We start from the raw sequence: 15,698 nt of genomic DNA on the forward strand, positions 1-15,698 counted from the left end.
ATTATAAAAATTCACAAGTGATTTAATTATTTCATGATTTAATTTTAATACAAAGGTAGCATTCGCCTATTCACCCAACAGTATATTATGCACCACAATAATCTCTGTGGTGCTATTGCTACTACTTGCATGCCAACTTGTTACTCATTTGCAAATATATCTTTATGTAAAAAAAATTGAGAATTATTAGATAATTTAATAAATTTATCTTAATTATTTAATATAATATATATCAATATCTTAAATGGTTTAATAACAATTTTCTTAACCAAAATTTCACATAGTTGTAACAATGTAACTTGGAAACTAATTTGATAATTGATAATAAGTACGGTATCATATTATGGCTAAGTGTCGCATTAGACACTAAATTATTGAAGCTAGGTCTCTTGACTTGACCTATTTTTTCCTGATATTTTATGTGATATTATTACTTGAAATGGAAGAAGTTATGGTTATATTGATGATAAAGCAGAAAATTTAATTTATTGCTATTTTTCTTTGTGGATACTCATATAAAATTTTAATTTAAAACCCTTGTAACTTATAATAACATCCAAACCTTAGGTAAAGCCGCAAATTTGGACAAAGTAGATTTAACTTCAAATTTCAAAAGAAAAAAAATGTTACATCTGGTATGTATGTTTTGTTTGGGATATAGTAATAAATTATAGTATGAACGTGAACTAGCAGAAGCGAAAAATGGATCATTATAAAGTAGTGTAAACTATGAAGGCACTTTGTGGAAATTAAAGGTAACTTAAGTAACAAATAAATTAGTTGGCTAAGTAAGAAGTGTCATAACGATGAGCTGGGAATGAATGTGCCTAGGGATTCAATCTTGGAATTAAGTAGTCCTTGCTACGTTTAATATCTTTACATTACTAGTTGGATCTGAGCTCTTAGTCGCTGGCCAATGAATTATTGTACACACAAAGTGTGACTCAAACTCCTGATACTTGCTTAAACAGATTAGTAGATTGACTATTTGATCAATCTAAGTTAATTTAATTTTGAGTATTTTTTTTTTGTTTCCCACAGTATTTTCCAACGCGACAGGTCAATGATTAATCCGTTGCAGATCTGAACTCTATTTAAGGGTCTGCCACTGGCCAATGGGTTGCTGCATGCACAAGGCGGAATTCGAACCCCCGAATTTTATTTGGTATATATATGCGTTCAAAACTAGCTCTAGTTTTTTTTTTTTTTTTGTGCACGCGTTGACTTTTGAGACCCATGAATTCCTAGACCCAACAATGCAAATTAAATACTTGGTGCCTTGGTGGTGCTACTTGACAATATGAGAACTTGAGAAGCAAGTGCTTAATCATCTTACAAATGCATAGGAGAGTGCTTCTTCAGATGGGGAACTCAACGTAATGCTATTGCTACGCTTTACCCACAATGGATAAAATCTGTGGCAGAAAAGTCTCCCTTTGTGAAAGAAATGATCCAAAAAACTTGCTACATGTTCATTAACGCGGTTAAATTGTGTTGATCATGTAGTTCAGAAGTCAACTTACCATGATTATTAGCAAGTACAACTTAACAAATGAGTAACGCAGGTTGTTTTCAAAAAGAGGTAACACTAACAAGCAGAGGGGAAAAGAGAATAAAAGGACGATGCATTCTTGATATTTGGATTCCCTTTACAAATGAGTGATGATTATTCTGTGTATAACTGCTAGTCATGTGCACAATACTTCTATTTTGATGTACACTATGAATTCTGTTTCGATTAATATCAGCCAAAGCCGTTAAACCTTGTCATATTATGCAGTTCATTGCCAACTTGTTCTGTAACTTGATAGAAGACTTAGAAGAACGAAAAGTGGAGCAATAATTCATACTCGTAAATAACAAACAAACAATTTTCATTCTTTATATTGAGATTCAGTATTAACATGCAATACATATACACCAGCCTCCCTAACCAATAGCAACAAGGGGACAGAAAAAAACAAATTCTTAAAATACAAACTTTGACAAACTGAAAGAATTGGACCTGTCCACTGTCTTAATTTGCTACAATAATATGTGAACATTACAAGAGGAAGAGGCAGCCCTCAAATTTAAAGGGAGAAACCAAAAATCACTCTCTAGGCAGCATCACATTCAAACTTTGACACTAACCAACAGCTACTTCCATTATAGGCCAAAACCAAAGTGCTATGCATAGGAATCCAAGTATGGTATTGTACCAATAAAACCACACTATCCAACATGAATTTCATTGAGGAATATGGTGTATTGTGAGTCTAAAACAACTCATGTTTCTTTTTCAGCATGTCTTGCTTCCATCTTGGCAATTTATAGAATGCTTCTTTTGTCATTCCAAATACAGTTCCGAATTCATTATCCGCCAGATAGGCCTAAGCAGCATCAAGTGGAGAAGAAACAATATTAACACTAATCCAAATATACTGAAGGTACACATCGAAGAAATATGACAAAAATTTAGCATGTTTATAACTTGCAAATCTTCAAAAATTCAGGTGAGGCATATATTTTTCAAACATGAATGAACAAATAAATGAATAGATATCGTGAAAATTAAAGACTAACCTCTCTGCGTTTAAGATCAATTCCAGACAGATGACTACCAGATTTAGCCTTTAACTGCTCATAACTGAACACAGTCTGGCTATTTTGAGTATCATTGCTATCTTCCACACTTTCTTGCTTTGGTTCTGAATTCCCATTGCTACCTGTTCCAGGAGCAGGTTCTTCTGTCTCCTTGACTTCAGCAACTTCTTCAGGACCTTCTGTTTCGGAAGGGGTGCTTTCACTTTTAGCATCTGCAGCGAAGAACGGAATCTTGTAAATGATCGGAAGCACACATTTAACTTAGACAATAAGAGCTATATTTCTCACCAGAAGTGCTAGTTTCCACGACAGGACTTCTGGTTGCCACAGGAGAAGAATCAGGTGACTGTTTCTTCTTCTCAGCAGTAAGAACTTGAGAGAGAGCAGCTACTGCTGCTGCTCTTTGTGATCCTTGACTTCTTCCAGTTGTCTTAGGACTAGAACTTTTGGTTCCGGATGATGATTTAAATGCAGAGTTTAAAGCAGCCAAAGCTTCTGCTCTTTGTCTTGGTCCTCCTTGATTCAGCCCATTCAATCTATCCTGTGACTGTGAGAGTAGAAAGTATTAGAAAGAAAGGCAAGTTCCAACAGAGTATGAAATCAGGATGATCTGTGACTTGATTTGGAGATGTTCAATTTAATTTATAAACTACGATATCTTTCCTTCATTTTTCTTTTTGGCAAATTTAATTTAAAATACTATGATACTTTTTCCTTCATTTTTCTTTTTGGCAAAGATGGAAAAACCTTAACCTGTACCTACCTAAATATGATTATTAAATTTACCACTAATAACAAAAGAAAAGATACCATATATAATATGCTTAAATGCTTCATCATTATCCTACACCCTCTTGTTAGGAGAACCTACTTTTGGTTGAATTTCATTGACTATAAAACAACAAAGAAAAACATAGTTTATACAATCTTAAACATGTTGCCATACCATACTGGATGTCGTATCAGAAGATGAATTAAAGGCATTAGACAAGGCAGCCAAAGCTGCAGCTCTTTGTCTTGGTCCCCCTTGACTTGGCCCATTAGACTTTTCCTGTCAACATATTCAGCAAGCATAGTTAAACAGATATTCATTGCACAACATATTTATTGTACAGCATTAGAGTAAGAAAAACAGCAAAACTTTTGTCATCAGAATTAATACTCAGGTCTATACCTCTACAGCATGGCGAATCCCGAAGAGTAATGTCACCTTTTTCTGGAAAGAGTTCCCCTGAACCTGCATTGCATCAGGAAATAATTCATAAGGTGGCTCATTTTGAAACATGGACATGCACATGGATTACCTAATCAATTTCAGAAATCACACATATATCTGATATACTTCTGCTAAGTATGTGTATTGATAGCATTATCTAGCACTATAATAAATATAATAGTAACTTTTACATGCAGAAAACTGTAATAAACAACTGCAGATGATAATAATTGCCAGAACAAAGTCATTTTCTAAGAAAATAAGACAAAAAAAATTTGGAATTCTGTTTTGTTGTAGCACATACCGTAGCTTTAGCATGGTCCCATGGAAAGTATGTTGTGAAAAAGCATGGTTCATTCCCTTCTGTTACTTTATATAGCGGTACCCGAGGAGATAGTCCCTCCAGTGATACAGCCTTATCTATATAGCTCTGAAAGAAAATTTTACAGAAGAAATCAAGTAAAGGACAATATGAGAAGTAAATGCTCTAATCTGTTGAGCATGTTTACCTGGCCAATTTCAAAAGCATTTTGTTTTTCTTTTGGGTCCACAGACTGGCCAATCCAAACAAACACTTCTGCATGCGTGTCTAGTATGAGGATGTCCTCTGTTAACAAATCATCTTGGGAAAAGTTGTACACCTCCTCTACCTGGAGAGTAACGTAAAAGGTAGATTTAGAAGAAAAAGAAAAACTAAAGTTACAGAGTACTGCTGACTAGTTTCCTAGCAAGAGTGTGAAAGTTTACATAATGTGGTGATCACAAACTCACCTGAAACTTTCCTGGTGCATTGACATTGCATAAGAATATACAAAATAAAAATGGTCAGCTTATTTGAATATCATTAAATAAATATGGAGTTTCATAATTATATGGAGAAGTACTTATATGATGATACCTCTATTAAAAGAGAAACTAAACAAATGTGGTTCTCTGATAATGTCATTGTTGACTTTTTTGCTGGTGTAACTCTGTTTTCCTCCAAGAGCAAACCAGAAAGCTGAGCTTTCTGTTCCTTCTTTAGCATGCTTTAAAGCAACTCCAGGCTGGATATGGATGCGTCAGTGTAACACGTTAAGAAATAAGGTATGTTGTAACAATGACTATTACTAAATAATCTTCATATTAAAAATCATTTAGCCAACTGGTGAATGACTTCATCTTGAAGTAACCATTTAGGCTAACAGAAGTATAATGGATAACGAAAATTTTATAGAAATCCATTCTCATTAAAAACTTACGAACTTGTTATGTGAGGAAGTGTTAAACCCAAAAAAACTGAGTTATATAAGATTGAGACTGAAACAGGTTGGTTAAGCTTTAAAATAGTGAGAAGACCCAAAATATATCTTAAAAATTCAGCGATTTGTTTTGTAAATAAGTAGAAAAATAGATAAATATCAACTAGAGAGGATAAGAAATCAGTGAAAACAGAAGACAAAGAGAGCATAAGAAAAAATGTAGCATGGCAGCTACCTTTAAAAACTCCGCAACTTTCGCTGCTAGCTGCTGCTGCTCAAAGGAGGATTGATTGCCATGCCAAGTGAACATTGTTGAACCAGATTGAAGGACAAAACACTCAGCAGAATTCAATGATGCTGCCACCTGAATACGGATAGCACAATTAGGGTGGACTAGTAAAGAAAGATAAACCATAGGCTTGTAGCAACATAATTTCGGTGGACAGAAAAAAAAAATGATGGAAACGTACTGCATCAACTTGCACTGCATTGTTATTATGTATGGCTGTTCTAGAAATTCGAATAAGTGCGACACTCTCTGCTGTGTATGTCTCATCTTGCAAGCCTTTATCTGCTACTAATTTTTTGTAACCTGAGCTCAAACCTCCCTGAAACAGACATAATTCAGTTGGACTAGTTAGCTTCACAAAATCTATATGTTAATAAAAGTGACATATGATTTCGAACGATTCTGCATATGATACCTTGAGAACCACCATAGGTTGGAAAAGAGCAACAAACTGGGGTGGCTCTTTACCTTCAAAAATGCGACCCTGCAAGAAGAAACTAGTACAATCATACACAGTTCCGATCAATATCCCAAACTTGAAATTCACATTATGATACCTGAACAGGTCTACCCTTTAATGAGCTGAACATTGTATTGGCCAAACGAGATGCCATTCTTTGGTCCTCCTGAAGAAAATTTATACAACCATAAATTCATAAAGCTCCAATGAACTAAAATTACTAGAAACAAAAGTTTTGAAACAGCCAGCAAATTTCATATTTTTTACATTACATGATACCCAAAATCACGGAGGTCAAAAGAAGTCAAAACCAATTCATTCATTTTACAGTTAATTATTGTTGGAGAAAATACAAATTTCTTCATTATAAAGTAATCTTATTTACCAAAGAATCTAGCACTCTCCTTTAAAGATTAGTAGCCAAATAACATGCATTTTGTCCCAGAAAACATAACTGTGGAAGAACGTATATACAAACAAATGCAGTCTCAGAAATATTACTACATAGCTTTATAATATATAGTGATTGCTTGACATGGAAAGCAGCACTGTTAATTGGCTCTAATTGGAATTACAGAAAATACCTCAATGCTGTCTTTGCCAAACCAACAGCACAAGTAATAATCTTCCTTTCTTTCGCCAGAGTGATAAGTGTACAGTACTATGTAACAATCACCACTATAAAATTTACCAATATCCTCCTTAGGTAATGGAGCTTTAGCACTCCTATTGATTTGCCAAACCTGAAATTAAACAATAGTAGGTGTTTTCTGGTATTCATTAAATTATGCCAAGATATATTGTTTTCCGGTATTAATTAAATTAAGCCAAGATACCAATTAAAACCATTTATTAACTCACCTCCAACTTTCCACCTCCTTCAAGCAAAGGCGGAATTTCCTCATTTACTGGGGCACTTTTTGTCATTCCTTTGACACCGATCCCTTGTTGCTTCAGCAAAGCTGACAGTGCAAAAATATCTTACTCAGCATGACTAATTAGATACATAGCTAAGCCAGAAATTAAAATGAGAAGAAACCATGTCCACCTGCAACTTTTCCTCTTCCATCCTCAGCACCAGTATTAGAGGATCCTGATGGCCAAGAGTCAAAGTTAGACTTAAATGAATGTGGTTCATAACCTTGAATGACCCTGGTTATCCTTGTAGATTTTGGTCGTTTCTGGCTTGTAAGAAAATCCTGGAAATATTAGTAGCTCAATATATTAATCCACTTTAAACCAATATAAAAAGAAGAAAAAAAGATTCTATAGTGGCATTACCTCAGCTGCAAGACAAGCTGCTTTTCGCTCTTCAACTTGTGTGACCCGGCCAACCCAGACGAATACCTCAGCACCACAGTCCAATAAATAGCATTTGCTGTTGTCCAGCAGTGATTTAGAAAATTCACCTTCTACAGGCTTGACCTCACCATCAGCGATACTACAAGCACATGGTCATTACGTCTAGGTCAAGAAACTTAAAAGATAGTGTACACATCATAGAAAATAAACACAATTTTAAAGAAACTATAACACTTGAGAATATGAAGGAGAAACACAGAAAAGAGATTTGAGCTAGGCTATGATATATTTGACAGAAGGGGGGGAAAATAGAAAAAGATAAGAATAAAAAAGAGAAAAGACTGGCACTACTATGGCCAGCATGCAACAAGGTAACTTGGTAAGGCGTCTACAGATTTCCGACAATGAGGATACTCCAAATACTTGGTTCTAATCAAGATTCCCTTATGTCTCCAAAAGTTCATTTAAAAGTAGCACAAAATAAATGCACATGCCCGGCACAAGCATCTGCTGGTAAAATCTGAAAGTAAACAATATTTTTATAATCAACAAAAGAATCATTTTTTGTCTTGAGTTGCTAGCAGAGAAGTAAGATCTACTCATTAGGCAAAATTTTTAAAAGGTAGTAGCCACAATCTCTTTGTTGTGGATTTATCTCAGCTAAAAATCATCGACAATATCACACTATTATATCTTTTTGAAGCATGCATCAAGAAGAAACAGGGTCAAGAGAGATGACAACAAAATCAACTTACCTAAAGAGTTGGGCAGGAGTTGTCTCAGGAATGATATCATCATCACTAACTACTTTCTTTCCAATTGGAGCAAAACCACCAAAGAGAACCCAAAATTCACCTGAGTCTGACTCAGTGTCCAACTTTCCATCATCTGCAACATGAAACACGTTTTTATTGTCATTAAGAAATAAAAATACAAAATTATAATAGGGTTTTTGGAAAGTGACATGGAAACATGTACTATGTGCCCTTACCAACAATGGCAACATTACACTTCCCTTCATGATACTTTTCCTTCAGATACTGGATAACTTCCAAAGCCTTGGCCCTTTCCTGAATATTTGAATTAGCTCCATTGAATTGATAAATCTTATTCTGTGAGTCTAGGATGAATACATCATCATGGTTCAGTGAAGACCGTGCAAAAGGGACCTGCACAAGGAAAATGATCAATTAAATTTTCAGCCAACGAATGTGCACTCAGTTTACAAAGCTCCATGAATAGAGAACACTTTACCTGTTTCATTCTGACAACACGTTTTCCTTTACATACATATAAACGTGTTTCGAACTCCTCCTCTTCAGGTTTTTTAAATCCAGATGCAACACCCCCTTCTAATGGTATTATACATGGCTTAAAATATGACAAAAATTTGTCAGATTCATGCCCTTGGATTTCCCTGTGCTGCACAGCACGTCCTCCAAGAGATGCATCAAGTTCAATAGTTTTAATGGCAGCTGTTCCAGCCTCATCCTACAAGGAAAATCATCTATTTAACTTTTTCTGAAATAGATATATTCAAGACTTTCCAACCCATTCAAGGGAACCATGGAGGATTTCATCATATCTAAAAAACTACTTTAAAAAGTGAAAGGGAAAAAATATTAAAGAAACATAAACACATAATTTTGAAAGGATCAAAAGATATTGACTTCTTCATTCTACTAGGAATGAAATAGAAAAGGCTGAATGAGACAAAACAGCAAGAGGCGGATAGATAGATAAAGGTGGATTCAAAACTTACTTGACTTGTATCCTTTCCAATCCAAAAGTGAATATCATAAAAATAAGTGCCTCCTTTGCCTTGTGTTGTCTGCAAATACACACGAATGTAGGAATTTTATTGAAGACTTCATCTGTTATTTTCCCAAAAGAAGGGATTCTTTGAAGGCCTTTTAGACTAATGTAAACAGGAGCTTCTTTTTCTATTTTTCTGTTTATCCGGTTTGATTTATGTTGCATCAGAATGAAATAACTGGCATGATATTGTCTGTTTCAATCTCAGAAAAACTAGAAATCAACTCAAGAACATTTAGCACAGGTTAAAGAGAAAAAGATGAAATATATTCAAAACATTCAGCCAGAAGTGTTGTCACACAATGACATAAAATACAGGCATATAAAAAACATATAAGTAATAAGTAATACTGTATATAGCCTGCACCTGCAAGATGATGTAAGAATCTCCCATATAGAATTTTCCATACTCTGATTTGGGCAATGGAACTGGCTGAAAATTCTCAATCCTCCATATTTCAGTTCCACTACAGTTCATTAAGTATAAACCACCTCAAAGTAGATAACATATCAGGCATAAAATATTATAACCAAGAAATATCACTCTTATATCCGAAGATTAATTGTTTAATGTATGGCTATGCTATTGACATTAGTTCTGTTGGTTTTACTTTGTACCATTTATACTTGTTCCATTTATAAAACATGAAAGGGAGGGGCAATAATTTTGACAAGTTCTCCTAATAATCACTTTCGTAGGATACGCTTTTTGACCCGCTCCCTGGAATGCTGGATCTAAAACTTTTGTGGCACTGGACATGACTGAAGCTTCCTTTTAAAATAGTCTTCTTTTCAGAGCACAGACTGGGTCTGCAATTCCATAGTAATTCACAGCATGAGAAAAAACAGAGGTAATTAAGAATGTATTAGAGAAAAGCATGTATCACATTGTAATAAAGCAATTGCATATTTTCTGAATCTCAAACCACCATATCATGCACGTTATCTCCATGATTGAGGTCATTTACACTATATTCATAACAATATGTTCTCCTTCAATGAAACAAACAAACAACTAATATGTTCTCCTTCCTTCATTGTGACTATGATATGTATCAAAAGCAAATAAAACTACTTTAATTATTCTTACAATCAGAAATACCATCTCTAAAAATAAACAGTTAAACTTCCTGTGGGTTTATCATTTAGCAAGCACATAATTTCTAGCCCTATTGAATGAAAATTGCAACACTCTTGTACTTGCTCTGCATATACAATCTGGCTAATTAGGTGTTAAATTCCATGCTCACTTGTATCACATTGTGTCAAGGTTTAGTCTACCATTCTATTTGATATCATGGGATGCCTAGGTATCTTGTACACTCTCCAAAATCTTCTTCTTCAAGAGTGGAGAGGATTACTGTCTTGAAGAAAAAGGTTTAGGAGAATGTTAGCAAACACTCAATTGTTCTACGATTTCACTTTACATAATAATGAAACTACATTTATTAGATGTGATAACAACCGCCCTCACAGGCTCATCCACACATGATATCCAATTTTCTCAAAACACGTTTCAATAATGAATACTATGCTGATCCTAGCTAATTAAAATAGCAATCAACTCTTGAACTGCTGCGAAATATGTTCCTCTAACGAACCTGATTATCTGATTAATCCAACTTGTAATTCCATATATAACGAACTACACATTTGCCACCACTGGCCATTGGGATGGCTTTAGATAACTAGAATACGCTGGACTTTGAACAAACAGAAGAAGTTCATAATTGAATGAATGTCCCTAATCTACATTACTTCTGTCAGCAATAAGATACATATCAGAATGTTACAATTATCGCAGCAACATCCACCAATCCAAGTCACATTCTAAAGTGACCCGTTCTCAAATTATAAAGGGGGATCAGCATTTCCAGATTGAAGGTAAGATACAATCAAATTGCTGCAAAGAATTCAGCAAATAATTGCAAACCAAACCATGCTCCAGGTAATTAATAGCAAAAAAGGTTTAAGCAAGCCAGGGCTTTTGAATTTTTTTCAGTAATCCAAAATCCGAGAAGCAATATAAAAGCAGAAAAGGATATCTCACAATCATGATCGCAATGCGCTACACAAGAACTATTGGCTCAATACCGAAGAAAAACCCCATGGAATCTTTGAAAGCACACACTTGATCTGAATTCCGAGCTAACAATGAAAAGTACTAAGCACTAAGCAGATACACATGAACAAATTTAAACTAAAACAAAATGGATTCACTTGAATGTTGAGATTTAAGATCAACCAGTTAATGCTCATTCATCCATTCATTTCTGAAATCACAAGCTAGCAACGAAAAACACACACAATCGATCGAAGCTTGATGTAAAAAAGAAGACGATATACGAATCATTCATGCGAGATGCAGAGATCACAAAAAGAGGAAGTAGAAAAGGAATTCAGAGGTGATGAATGAGCTCCAAAAGAAGAAGATCAGACGATCACGTAACAAATGAAGAAAAAAAAAAGAATGAGAAGAAGAAGAAGAAGCGATCAGCGTTACCGGAATAGGAGGCGGACCTAGATCAAGAATAAGAAAGAAAGAGAGAATATACGAAAGCAAGAGATCAAGGGTGACGAAAGAAAAAGAGGAATTAGTGAGTGAGTGAGTGAGTAGAAACTAGAAAGTGATGAAGGTACCTATTGAGATCTCTGGCTCCGAGGAGAGTATGCGAAGAATGATGATGGCTGTGTTGTGTGTGTGTCAGAGAGAGAGAGAGAGAGAGAGAGAATTGACGAGGACGACAAAGCTGCAGAGCTGGCAGAAAAGGGATAGAGAGTGTGCGTGTTGGAAACAACGAAAAAAAAAAGTGAATTATTATTGATTGCTGCCTCTGCTGTTTCCTTTTTCTTTTCTTGCCTCTGAGATTTGCAAGAGAGAATTGCAGAAGGAGGAGGAGGAGAACGGGGGTTATGGAGTGACTGATTGTTATGAAGATGAAACCAATTATGATCCTTAGACACAGAGCCACAGAGGTAAAAAGGGTGGTGAAACCAAATTAGAGGAAAGAAATAAAATTTATTACTAATTTTATTTATATTTCTATTATTTTAATTTCACAAATTGAAAAAAGGAGCGAAACTTCGAAAGACATAGACAAGTGTTGCCGTACTAAGGGACGAAACCGTCCAAACATTTTTTAAAAGAATGATCGTCAGTCCTCTGCCAGCCTTCGCCTCCAAATCTTAAAAAAATTTTAAAATATTAAATAAAATTAAAAAAAATTTATAGATTAAATTTTGATACAAATTTTATAATTATTATTAAAAAAAATTTAATTTTATGTCAAGCGAACTTTTTTAAAAAAAATTATTATGAATTATCACATCTTTTTAAAAAATAAAAAATATAAAGATAAAATTTTGTTCTATTTTTTTATATTTTTTAATATTTATTCAAATATTAACACAAAAATTTAAAATAAATAAATAAATCATTTGTTAAATACAAAAAAAATTTCGTCACTTATAAAAAATATAATAATTATTAGTTATTTTTATCGTATTTTTAAATTATTTAAAAGTATTTTACCCGCAACATTTTTTAAAAATCTTTTTTATGAAAGATTAAATTTTTTGAATACCACATCAATAATAATTATCCCTTTTTTTTTAAACCAAGTCCTAACTTTTATTCCCTATATTCTGCAAATTTTTGCTTTTTTATTTTTTCTTTCATCCTCCTCCCTCTTCCACCTCTTCCTTTAGCAATAGATAGAAAGAGTGCGAAATGAAATTTACATTGTAATAATGTGTAACATCAAATGACAAAGGCATAGAAGATGGAACAGCAGAGTTTTTTTTGTTGTGACATGGAATTGCCTATCCATTTTGCATATAAACGACATTCAACCTCCGAAAGAAATGAAATCATGGTCCAGCATTCACTCAATCCCAATCCCATTCTCACGGTCGCCCCACCACCTTAGGAAAAAGAAAGCTAGACTACTTCTCTAAAATCAAATCTGGATTTCATTTTTTTATTTTAATATATTTATCATTGTATCAAGATAAAGAGATGTCTTTAAATTTATTTTTTCTTATGTGTATTTTTGGCAAATAAAACGTAAAGTTTAATTTAGAGTAAAGTGAGAATTAGAGTCTCAAAGATTTCTGACTTCAAACTAATTAATCTCTTAAAAAAATATCAATTTAGTTTTTTAAAATAATAAAGAGTGAATATATATATGATGGCATTTTATCAATTTATCAACTAAAATTTAATAGTGATACTTATATATACTGTTAATTATTTAATTATTTTGACATATCTATTTATGAAATATAAGTCATGTATATAACAATTTTTAAAGTGAAACTACACTTATTTTGATACAATATGTGATAAATAAAAAATAGTTAATAAATAATATATAAAAATTTAAAAGATAATAAATGAATGTAAATTACATTATTTTTCTATTCATGTGGTAACAACAGACATGCATCACTATAAATAACAAAATATATGAACAATTTCATTTCTTTTTGTACTATTTATTGACAAAAGAACATACATATTTATCATTTATTATCTTTAAAAACTTAATTAGTATTTTTTTTCAAAAACTAATTAATCTAAAATTAATTAAAAAATCTAATTATTACTTTATTTTTTTATTTATATACATTCATTATGCAAAGAAACCTTACGTTAGCATTCAACTAGTGAACTAAATATTTATTTTAAAAAGGTTTGCTAACCTACATCTTAAGAACATCTTTTAAAAGTACTATAAAAAAAATTTTGACTAAAAGTTATTAAAAAAATTAACTTTTTAATATATTAAATACATTAAAAATTATCTATTACTCTATTCTTATTATGTTAGCTACTAAATTCTATTTTAAAAAAAAACTAATAATAAATACATATTAAAAATACATATTAAGCAATAGTTATGAGGGTTTAGGTTATTTCTGAACCATGGAATCTTTGAATTTAGTGGAAATTATTGCTCATTAACATTAACGATGACGATTAATCAAAAGTAGAAAGTGAATAGGAAAAAACAAAGCACAAAATAGTTGGACTATAATATAAGTGTGGTTGGTTAGTGTAAACCTACTGAATTTAATTTCCGTTATTACCAGTAATAATATAATTTATACTTTATGAGAGCTGGTGAGAAATGTACTACTGATGGCTACTATATGTTTAATTTGATGAAGCAAAGCAACCCTAAAGTAGGTGGACCAATACAAACACTACTTCAATATTTTTTATAATAATTTCCTTTTTTCATAAATGAAATGAAAACTAGTCCGATCCTAACAAATTAAATATTCTAGTTTTTCATGTTAATTAATTAATAGTGTTCGTGCAAGAGTGTGCAGCTCCGTGCTATACGTCAGTCTCCGGTGGTTTGTTGAAAGGAATTTCGTTCTGCAACGGAGAGACGCCTAGCTTGAGCACGAACCGGGCGGAAAACCTGCAAAAAGGACTCCGACGATCAAGTTAGCAGAGAATAATTGTAAAACAGAGTATAAAAGCAGAAAATGTGTATGAGTGTATTCAAGTGTTGCCTTGCCGGTTTGATTTAGTAGCAGCAGTTTTATAGATTTGTAGGTTGATTCTTTTTGATGGTTTGTTAGAGTGAATCTCGAATTTTAGCCGAGATTCTTGGTGATCAGTATCGTTACGTGTTTATCCTTTATTTGCTTTATCCATCGTGGCTGACGCGGCCGAGATATAGGCTGGCGGTTCCGAGTTATAGGGTACAGTACATAGCCCCCAAGCTCGACTTGCCGAGTTTTTAGCAAGTTGAGCTTTTAAGGCGACCTATATCTCGGTTTAGCCTTATCAGCCCCCAAGCTCAACATTGCACGCGCTTTTGATTTTGAGACCAACAATTAATTTGAAAAAGGTTTATTGGAGTGATTGGTCTGAGTGGGGTGCTTTCCCACATTTTTAGGGAAACGTGCTGCCATTATGTCACTTAATGACTGTAACTGAACCGGTTTTGACCCTTGGTTTCTTGTGGTTCTCGGGTTTGTGTTCCCACTTTGTTAGTGGGTTGTAATAGACTGCTAATCTTTGGTATTCTTGGGAAAGTCATTCCTTTTTCCTCTGACTTGAAAGAAAATGACTTCTAAAGGTTAGATTTTTCGTTTCATCCCTCTCTTCCGCTTTCTCTACATCTTTTCGTGATTGTGGTCTGTGATGGAAAAGGAAAAGTTGAAGGTTGTTGAGGTTAAAAAAGATGACTTTTATCATTGGGTTCATGATGATGTTAAGACCCGTGCTTCTTCGTACGGTAGTTCCGATTCTCTTCAAGAATGTCGTGCGATGCAGTTGGTTAAGGGTGGCGCTAACGTTGCTGTAGAGCTTCTTCCTTGTTCTAGTGAGGATAGGGTTTGTGAGCGTAGGGGTGATTGGGCATACTTTTATATGTATACTCCGTGTTTCTCTGAACTGTATGTTAGGTTTCCTTTTTCTCCCTTTGAGTGTGACGTACTAACTAATTTGAATTCTGCTCCTTCCCAGTTACATCCCAATTCCTGGGCTTTTCTAAAGGCTTATCAATGTTTAATGACCTTCCTTGAGTATCCTCCTTCCCTTGGTGTGTTCTTTTCCTTGTTTCAGGCGAAAGGGGTTCGGAAGGGTTTGTGGGTTTGTTTGAGTAGTTTCCCTGGCCGTTCTATATTTTTTCTCTACAAGTCGTCGTTTAAAATTTTCAAATCTCTATTTGTGAAAGTCCGGCCTATAGAAATGGAATACCCCTTTTATCTTGATGACGAGCTAATAGAAAAATTCCCGTTGTACTGGTGTTCCGAGCCTAGGCAAGT

At 33.8% G+C, this 15,698-nt stretch overlaps 1 protein-coding gene across 4 annotated transcripts; it reads right to left on the reverse strand.

Annotated features, from left to right (window-relative positions):
- Positions 1 to 1,857: 1,857 nt before the first annotated feature.
- LOC112696022 (villin-3) lies at positions 1,858 to 11,883 on the reverse strand. 4 transcript variants are annotated; one of them, XM_025748603.3, is made up of 24 exons: positions 10,511 to 11,883; positions 9,614 to 9,719; positions 9,277 to 9,376; positions 8,857 to 8,925; positions 8,349 to 8,585; positions 8,086 to 8,263; positions 7,850 to 7,982; positions 7,074 to 7,233; positions 6,841 to 6,991; positions 6,654 to 6,754; positions 6,377 to 6,535; positions 5,890 to 5,958; positions 5,748 to 5,816; positions 5,514 to 5,651; positions 5,279 to 5,407; positions 4,701 to 4,848; positions 4,574 to 4,584; positions 4,312 to 4,452; positions 4,107 to 4,232; positions 3,761 to 3,823; positions 3,533 to 3,637; positions 2,875 to 3,133; positions 2,566 to 2,798; positions 1,858 to 2,372 (listed from the first exon to the last, which is right to left on the reverse strand). In XM_025748603.3, exons 2-24 carry the CDS (start codon positions 9,667 to 9,669, stop codon positions 2,259 to 2,261), a joined length of 2,949 nt encoding a protein of 982 aa, XP_025604388.1. In that variant the 5' UTR covers positions 9,670 to 9,719; positions 10,511 to 11,883; the 3' UTR covers positions 1,858 to 2,258. The 4 variants fall into 4 exon arrangements, with proteins under 4 accessions (XP_025604388.1, XP_025604385.1, XP_029143275.1 ...); XM_025748600.3 differs by having other exon boundaries at positions 11,550 to 11,865; XM_029287442.2 differs by having other exon boundaries at positions 10,960 to 11,865.
- Positions 11,884 to 15,698: the final 3,815 nt, after the last annotated feature.

This window comes from Arachis hypogaea, chromosome 6 (genome assembly GCF_003086295.3).
Source record: "Arachis hypogaea cultivar Tifrunner chromosome 6, arahy.Tifrunner.gnm2.J5K5, whole genome shotgun sequence".
In the NCBI taxonomy this organism is placed as follows: domain Eukaryota; kingdom Viridiplantae; phylum Streptophyta; class Magnoliopsida; order Fabales; family Fabaceae; genus Arachis; species Arachis hypogaea.

Coding starts and splice junctions, on each gene's coding strand:
- LOC112696022 (XM_025748603.3), bottom strand. CDS start 9,669: ATGTCCAGTGCCACAAAAGTTTTAGATCCAGCATTCCAGGGAGCGGGT. Junction 5,959..6,376: donor TTGGCAAAGACAGCATTGAG/GTATTTTCTGTA, acceptor AATTTTCTTCAG/GAGGACCAAAGAATGGCATC. Junction 3,824..4,106: donor GGGACCATGCTAAAGCTACG/GTATGTGCTACA, acceptor GATGCAATGCAG/GTTCAGGGGAACTCTTTCCA.